Source organism: Carassius carassius, chromosome 1 (genome assembly GCF_963082965.1).
Source record: "Carassius carassius chromosome 1, fCarCar2.1, whole genome shotgun sequence".
Taxonomy (NCBI): Eukaryota; Metazoa; Chordata; class Actinopteri; order Cypriniformes; family Cyprinidae; genus Carassius; species Carassius carassius.
Window position 1 is genome coordinate 27279352 of NC_081755.1, and position 8417 is coordinate 27287768.

The window sequence follows — 8417 nt, forward strand, 5'->3', positions numbered from 1 at the left end:
TTTACAAACCAATAGCTAACATGTTTATTCATTTTTATGACAAAAAGCTATATATTACATGGTAGAGTCAAAAAAAAGTTCATATATTTGAAAGTGAAAGCCACTGTAAACAGCAAATGTTAATTAAACAAACAAACACACATTCTCAGGTATCGTCAGCAAATCTGTCGTATGGATTGAAGGAGGAAGTCTTCTGAGGTGACCCTGGTTCAAAGCTTGGTGATGCACGGGGAAATGTGAAAACTCTGGCAGTTGGGATGCTTCTTAGGGCTGACCCTGTTAACGGTCATCATTTGGTAAAAGGAAAATCCTGAAGAGAAAGAAATTGGAATAAGATTTTTTTTCTCTCTCTCTTTCTCTTCCTTTCAATGAACAAACCAAAATAGATCAAGATACTTACAAACAGTAAAGTTCAAGAACTACATGGTACCTTTGGTTATTGTAATTTCGGGTCTGTGTTGACATAATCCGAGCTTTCCCGTTCATCACTGCTTTGACTTCCAAGGGACAGACCTGATGAGGAGGACAACCATGAAGAATAATCAATTCATTTTTTGGTATGTTGATCATAAATAATGAAACCTTATATAATTATTGTTTGATAAATTATAAAGAATAGTATATTTTGTGCTTTTAGTTAATGTAATGCATTTGCTATTCTTGTGTTTGTAAAGCCCCGTATTTTTGCATTTATCAAAAAGCAGCCTGCATTTGGAAAATATGTCGATTTTAAATAAGTAAATCTATTCATACACTACCAGTCAAAAGTTTTTGAATGGTAAGATTTTTCTTTAAAGAAGTCTTTTCTGCTCACCAAGCTTGCATTTATGTGATCCAAAGTACAGCAAAAACAGAAAACATTCTTTAATATTATTACTATGTAAAATAACTTGTATTCAAACAGAAATGTATGTGATTTCAAAGCTGAATTTTTTGACTTCAGTCCCATGATCCTTCAGAAATCATCCTCATATTCTGATTTGCTGACCAACAAAACATTATTATTATTATTCTCGTAGGAAACAGCCGATTATACTTTTTTCATGTTTCTTTTATGAATAGAAAGTTCAGAATAACAGCATTTATCTGAAATAGAAATCTTTTGTCACATTATAAATGTATTTATCTTCACTTTTGATCAATTTCAAGCATCCTTGCTAAATAAAAGTATTATTTCTTTAATAAAAATAAAAAAAAAGTGTAAAAGAATGTTATGTGTATAATGTTACAAAAGCTTTTTATTACAGATAAATGCTGATCTCTGGATCTTTCTATTCATCAGAGAATCCTGGAATTTTTTTTACTTAACTGTTTTAAATGTAGTTGAAAATAAAAATAGTAAGAAATATTTCTTGAACTGCAAATCAGCATATAAGAATGATTTCTGAAGGATCATGTGACACTGAAGACTGGAGTAATGATGCTGAAAGTTCAGCTTTGACCACGGGAATAAACTACATTTTCAAATGTATTCAAATAGAAAGCATTCATTTTAAATAGTAAAATATTAGTATGTTGAAATAGTATTTTGGATCAAATAAATGCAGGCTTGGTGAGCAGGTGAGACTTATAAAATAAAAAACTTTTGACGGCCAGTGTTAAAATATATGTACTTATTATATATGATTACCATGTTTGTAGGTGAGGAGTGAAAGGCAAAGAAAGGGGAAAAAATGCTCACTGCTTAGCAGAAAATAAATAAAAAATTAACTGTTCGCTATTCGTCTAAACAATAAAAAATGAAAACACACTTACTATAGGTTTGTTTACTGTGGACTTGAGAATCTTTGCAATTTTCATAATCGGGAATGTCTGTTAAAACAAACACCACAGCATACACAGGACGAAGTTAGGGTGCACTGCAGCGTTGCTTTGCGGTCATTATTTATGTATTTTTGTATTTGTTATGTAGTACCTGAGTCTGATTCATCCACATACATCTCACAGCCAAATGTAACTTCAGACACATTCTCATCATTTTTCACATTTATGTAACGTTCTCCTACAAAATTAGCATCGACATTATCAGAGGATGTTATGACTTTATGAACAATGTATTTATAATGAAACAAATGTGAAGAGACTGCTATTCTAGTTTAATCTGGGATCTTCTACCTGAGCTCTGGGATGAGGCTCTGCTGGGTCTCTGAGATAGCGTGTTTGGGGAATCTGGAAGAACAACTCTGGAGGAGAGAAAGATGTTTTCCATCACGTTCACACGGACAATGATTCAGCTTTATCCTGATTAGTAGTTAAGAATGGTTTCTCTTGCGCTCTTACATGTATTCACTTGGAGGCTGAACATACGGCTCATCGTCACTCTCTACAGAAGAGTCACATATTCAGAGTTATTTACCAATCTCAGTCTCTCACACACAGAGAGAGTTCACATTTAACCCATATTCAGTTAACAATGTGCAAACTACCCAGAATTACAATTAAAAAAATGAGTCATTTGATTTCTGACCATGGCCAGCGACATGAATGTTGATTCCCTCCTCACCGTTTTGATTCACATAACTGGCTTGACTTCCAGCTAGAGAGACAAATAGAAATGTGTGCTTTAATATTAATAATACTCCTTCAGACTGACTTGCATAGCACCTTTTATACATAAAGCGCAGCTCAAAGTGCTCGAAAAATAATAATACAAAATTACAATTAAATACATTATAAGAAAATAAAAGAACAAGAAAAGTAATCCGTTACCTTAAAATATAGGTCTATATATTAATTTTGTGTCATTCAGCTTTAAATTGTAGTAATGGAGCACTAGTCACTAACAGCACTTCATACAGTCATGGCCAAAAATATTGGCACCCTTGGTAAATATGATCAAAAAGGCTGTGAAAATGTATCTGCATTGTTAATCCTTTTGATCTTTTATTTAAAAAAAAATCACAAAAAATCTAACCTTTCATTGGATAATGAGAATTAAAAATGGGGGAAGTATCATCATGAAATAAATGTTTGGTATTTACCAAGGGTGCCGATATTTTTGGCCATGACTGTATATACATTTTCCATTATATGTACCAGATATTAGATTAGTTTATTGTCTCCAATGCCATGATGACAGTATGCTACTCACTTTCTGAGGGAGGACAGGAGGGCACCTTTGTGACAGTAATAGATGGTGAACTGAGTGAGCTGAGGAAAGAGTGAGTATTAACACACTGAACACACAACACAGTCTGTGTCAACTGTACATCTGTGTTTGAGTGTGAGCTCACTTGGGTTGGTAAGGTCCAATTCTGGTATGATCCGTGTGGTGCTCATCTGAATAATTATAAGGGATAGGACAAGCACTATTTAGGCTATGCAGATATGTATGTAGATATTTATATGAACAATGCAGATACAACAATTTGTGAGTTTTGTTGTGTGTTAGCAGAGAGGAACATATATTTACATGTTGACACGGGATGCTGCCGAAACACAAAACCTGGTCTGTATAAAGGGAGACAATGTTGAGCCAACAAACACTAATTATATAATGTAAATGTGTATGAAATTTTTGATTTGAATTTGGGTAGCTGACGACAAGATCCTTTTTTTGGCAGAGAGTTTGAGTTCTTACGTTGGGTTGTATTCTGAGTCACTGGACCTCTGATGGATGGATGCTGTAAAAGACATCAAATATATGTGCATCATGTTTTGGAAAAAAACGTTAGGTTTTTCACGGAAACCTTTCCAATGAAAGTGAAATATGAATGTAATCAGATATTATTACACAGTGTTGCACCACGTCTTATGCTTGCAAAGATGAGTAGTGTGGTGACATTTATTTTTGCATCTACTTTGCATCACTTAATTAGAAGCACCACAAATGAGCTGAAGCAACATTTAGAAGTAGATTTTTTAAATATAAAGAATTTCAAATTAAAATAATGCTCTGTAAACATTTGCATTTTTACAACAACTATCGCCAGGTTTCACAGACGGTTAATCTCCCAGACTAAAATGCATGTTTGAGCAGTCTCAACTGAAATTATCTTGCTCTGACATATACTAAAATATGTCAGTGTCATTGTTCTGAGATGTAATGTTTTCTTCTAAGGCATTGTTGTAAAAGTTGCTTAAATTTCTTAATTTAACTAAAGTCTAGTCCTGTCTTAAATTAAGCCACGTTTGTGAAACCAGGCCTATAAATGTGTCCCATCAGGTAATGTTTTCCTCTCCTGATGGGACACACTTATAATCTTATAAAAGTGTTGTTGTACACACACTTGGGGTCTACATCCACACTTGGCCCAAATACAGGAAATATGACATAAGTAGCCAAGTGGTCAAGTGCAAAGACCGCAAGTGTGTGTATCTGGATACTGTATGGTCGTGCATCGTCTGTGTTTTTTACAGAGCATGCGCAGAACGCCAGTCTGATTAACCGGGGTTTTGCACATGCTCCGTAAAAGAGACAGACGATGCACTGTGCATCAATCTCCAGTCTTTGATATGTGAAGCAGTGCATCATGTATCCTATTCTTTGGACAGTAAGATGGTCACTGTAGCTCGACTACACAAAAAACCTTCCGTAGCTCAATTATAAATGTGCGTGTACATCATATACCTCTTTCTCAGGGTTATTGTTTGCTATAATTATGCAAAACCGTGAGTATTTACAGTGAAATTTACCGCAAGCATCCTTTTTAACATAAAGGTTCATTGAGACAAACATTTTTAATTCAGATAAGAGTTAGGAGGCCTTACTTGGTTGTTTATGCCCCCAGCAGTATGTACAGAGACTGGTTACAAGGATGATTGACAGGAAGACAGCCCCGCCCACCACAGACAGCAGTGCAGTGGAGTCCATAACTGAGAAGATCATGTGAGAACATCGATCTATGACAATATTAGTCAACATTATTCTTCTGAATCTGTGGTTTTAGGTTAGTGTGACTAAAGTTTGCATACTCTTCATTTTGTATAAACGGTGAAGCCACAACAGAACAGCCAGGTGAACTCATTTCATTTGGTTTAGAAGTTAACCTGTTTTAACTCTATAAATGGAACCACAGAGCTGCTCTTTTTTGTTTCTTAATGTTAGCTATAAGTATTGGCCTCCCACAAACTTTAAGCAACACAGATCTTCCATCTATGAGCTCTTTAAAACAATATTCATGATAATTTATTCCGTATCATTTAATCTCTGATCTCCACCATTTAGCTTGCATCTTTCTGGTTTCTTTATCGGTGTCTTGCAGATCTTAGTGTTGATGAGTAGTATGTGTTATCATCATTTTTATAAGCGTCAGTAATCCTGCTCTTAACTAATATCAACTTGTTTTCCAGTAAAAACATCTCAACATCAGTGAAACAGGATGCATTTAACCGAGAAGCCAGATAAGTGATGCATAAGGACTTGTTTTTAGAGATCTTCAAATATAACTCAAAGTCCCTTTCAAATTAATTACACTTCTAATCTATAAACAGATAAAAAACTCTCTCAACTAGTTTAATTGGTCTATTAACAATGGCGAATAGTTCATAAATTCTCACAATGTCATTTAAATCACATCTCGAAAGATGTAATGTTTGACAGCGTTTTGTGGTGGAAAATGCATTTTAAATATTTTTGCAATAAGATGATGGACTCGCATGCTGGGGATAATTTCTTATCTTGCATGTTGGCCATCCTAAATGTGCACAATAAAATATTTTCACACTTTGCAAAATTCAACAATATTTAAAGCTCAGTTGAAAATAACACTATAATAATATTTGAATAATGTGGTTTTACTTAGATTTCTCTTTATTCACTCATCATCATGTCTAATGTTAGTACAAAAAACATTATTTATAGTATTAAAGTTTTAAATATGTAAACCTCAAAGTTTGATGATGTATTTTAATATTTTCATGTTTTAACACTTAAAGTTTGGGTTTGGACATGGGGAAAACATCAATACACAAAAGAATTTAAAAAGCGTGAAACAAACATTTTGTAAGTATGATTACAAAAAAAACTTTTCAAAACAGTTTTAATGTGACAAACCTAAACATAAATAATACATTTAACGTAACGAAACATTAACAGAAAGTGAAAAAATCTTGGACATAAAAACACAGAAGTTTAAAAAAAAACACGCTTAAGTGTATTTTATCAGGGGGGGATTTTTTCCAGAATTTTCTTTCACTTAAGCATAAACATCGGAATATATATATATACGGTAAATTCCTTTTTCCTAACAGTCATTTTGGCAGTGCATTATTCACTTGCTTTAGATAAACGCAGTCTGCTTTATTAACAAGATAAAATAAGCTCCTGAGTACCTCAGCATGGGTCACTGTGTGCATTTTAACGGATACAGCTATCTTTTCAGATGAATTATGCAAATTCTCAATCTGTGAAAATTTACTAGGCATCACCTGCCTTGCAAGCTTTTACACACCTCCTATATAAGTGAGCGTATGGCTGTCTGTGGTTGCATTCAGTGCCAGGAAACGGATTTCCTGTATTTTGCAGTTAGATGAGAGAAAAAAACGACACATTATGGTCTGGGCCTCTCTTAATTCCAGAGCTGTCAAGTTATAGACAACTACTACCCAGAACCCTACATCTTCTTAAACTAAAAACAAGCACAGCTGCCTTGAGTAACCCACATGAGAGACATTTTTTAAAATCAAATCATGGACTCTTCAGTGTTATTTAGTGCACTTTATCATGCACTTGTATTATAATACATCCCACAAAACAGGACTCATTGCATAAAAAAAAGATTCACACAGGTAGTTATGGTCAGCACATGCTTTAAAAATCGCAAATTGCAGATGTGAAAAAAAAAAGAAAAATCAAGGCATGAATGTTAATGTAATTGGCTTGACGAAGGATAGCGAATGTGATAATAAGGTTTCATTCGCGGTTGAAGATCTCTTGACCCTCTGATCTGTATCACACTACAGACATATTACATTTGGTGTAAATTAATAAGAAAATAAAGCATCTAACAATCTCTTTTGGCAAGAAAAGTGAGCTGTTTTTTTGTTTTTTGCCAAAATGTTTGCTGACTTGCAAAGGCAATAGACTATGTGTTTTGAAACATTTTGAAACAAGTGAGCACCTAAAATAGAGGAAGATTAATAACTCTGATTCATTTTCATGGCAATATGAAACCTTTTGTTAATGGTGTCAGCCAAGTTGATGCTAAATGGCATGTTACTTCCATAGAAGAAAACCAAAGGTCATCGATACTGATTGAAAGCGACAGATCATATACTGTAGGGTTTCTTTACCATTTGTAGAAAAGGGCCATGGAGAAAAAAAAAGGAAATCATATATGAAAAACTGTATTAAAACACAATCTCTCTGTATCAGCACAGAAACTTTCTCCACAAAAAGCCAACAGATTCACTTGAAGAGAAAATAAAGGAAAAGGCTTACCAGTATCAGTAGCAGCAATCAAGTCAATCAAGACACCACACAATCTGCTCAGCAGAAACCTGCAACCAAACTGCCGGCCAGTTCACACACACACACACTGCAGATTGTACAAATCACACACAACTCGCAGCTCACACTGAAGATGCCACCATCTTTTACTCTTCCTCCCTCACAGCTCACTCCTTGTTCCTCGGTTTCTCCCCTTCAGTTCACCTCCCAACCCAAGCTTGAGCAATCCCAGTAGTCAGTTTCTTAATATGCTCATATCTGCTGAAGTTAAGTCCCAAAGTCTTCCTCTTTTATATGAGCTGCTGAGGTGTGTCCTGATCTACTGGGCCTTTGCCGCTGAGAACTTCACTTGTAGGTTCTTTCCTCGCTGCACTTGCTCTCCGTCTCCTCATAGGCTCACAGAAAGCGCTGTTCTGTCGCTTGCACCAGTCAGCATCTTTTTTTCCTCTCCTCATTTCTGTAACTGGCTGATCTCTTGCTCATTTCACCTCCCTTTTTGTTTTATCTCTTGAAGGTTGTTTTCTGTAGCCATGCAGATTTGATTGCATTTTTTTTTTCATTTGTCTTATGTTAGATAAAGTGGTTAAGGCATGATTTCCTGTAAAAACCTGCTTTGAACCTTATAGATTAAGTAAAAAGTTATGATAACTTAACATTGAGTTACGTTAGGGTGAGAATTTGACCACGTTAAGAATCCAGAGCTTACTTTATTGGTGTCCCATTGCAAAATTTAATGTCATATTTTTATGTTTAATGTCAATTTAATGTATATATATATGTATATGACATTAAATCTTGCAATGGGACACCAATATATATATATATATATTAAACCATAGTCAAGGACTGAGCTATGAATCATGCTTCATAATATATCTCGAAGTGTCACAGAAGACAGGTGTTTCTCTGTTTCATGAGAGGGAGTTAAAAGACGGATGTTAAAAACTTTGTCTGATTTGAACTATAAGTGTTAATTCGTTGCTTCGTTATGGCAAACAATGAGTCATAATTTCTCAATCTTGCCTCC

At 34.7% G+C, this 8417-nt stretch overlaps 1 protein-coding gene across 3 annotated transcripts; it reads right to left on the bottom strand.

Moving 5' to 3' along the window:
* Positions 1-249: 249 nt before the first annotated feature.
* lat (linker for activation of T cells) lies at positions 250-8092 on the bottom strand. Of its 3 annotated transcripts, none has more exons than XM_059553677.1 (13): positions 7382-8092; positions 4711-4815; positions 3581-3623; positions 3413-3450; positions 3234-3279; positions 3092-3150; positions 2468-2536; positions 2281-2323; positions 2116-2183; positions 1916-2002; positions 1756-1812; positions 401-513; positions 250-310 (listed from the first exon to the last, which is right to left on the bottom strand). In XM_059553677.1, exons 2-12 carry the CDS (start codon positions 4811-4813, stop codon positions 437-439), a joined length of 690 nt encoding a protein of 229 aa, XP_059409660.1. In that variant the 5' UTR covers positions 4814-4815; positions 7382-8092; the 3' UTR covers positions 250-310; positions 401-436. The 3 variants fall into 3 exon arrangements, with proteins under 3 accessions (XP_059409660.1, XP_059409669.1, XP_059409651.1); XM_059553686.1 differs by having other exon boundaries at positions 251-310; positions 431-513; positions 2504-2536; positions 7382-8087; XM_059553668.1 differs by having other exon boundaries at positions 251-310; positions 431-513; positions 7382-8087.
* Positions 8093-8417: the final 325 nt, after the last annotated feature.

Coding starts and splice junctions, on each gene's coding strand:
- lat (XM_059553677.1), bottom strand. CDS start 4,813: ATGGACTCCACTGCACTGCTGTCTGTGGTGGGCGGGGCTGTCTTCCTG. Junction 2,324..2,467: donor CATTCATGTCGCTGGCCATG/GTCAGAAATCAA, acceptor ACTCTTCTGTAG/AGAGTGACGATGAGCCGTAT. Junction 2,003..2,115: donor AGCCTCATCCCAGAGCTCAG/GTAGAAGATCCC, acceptor CTAATTTTGTAG/GAGAACGTTACATAAATGTG.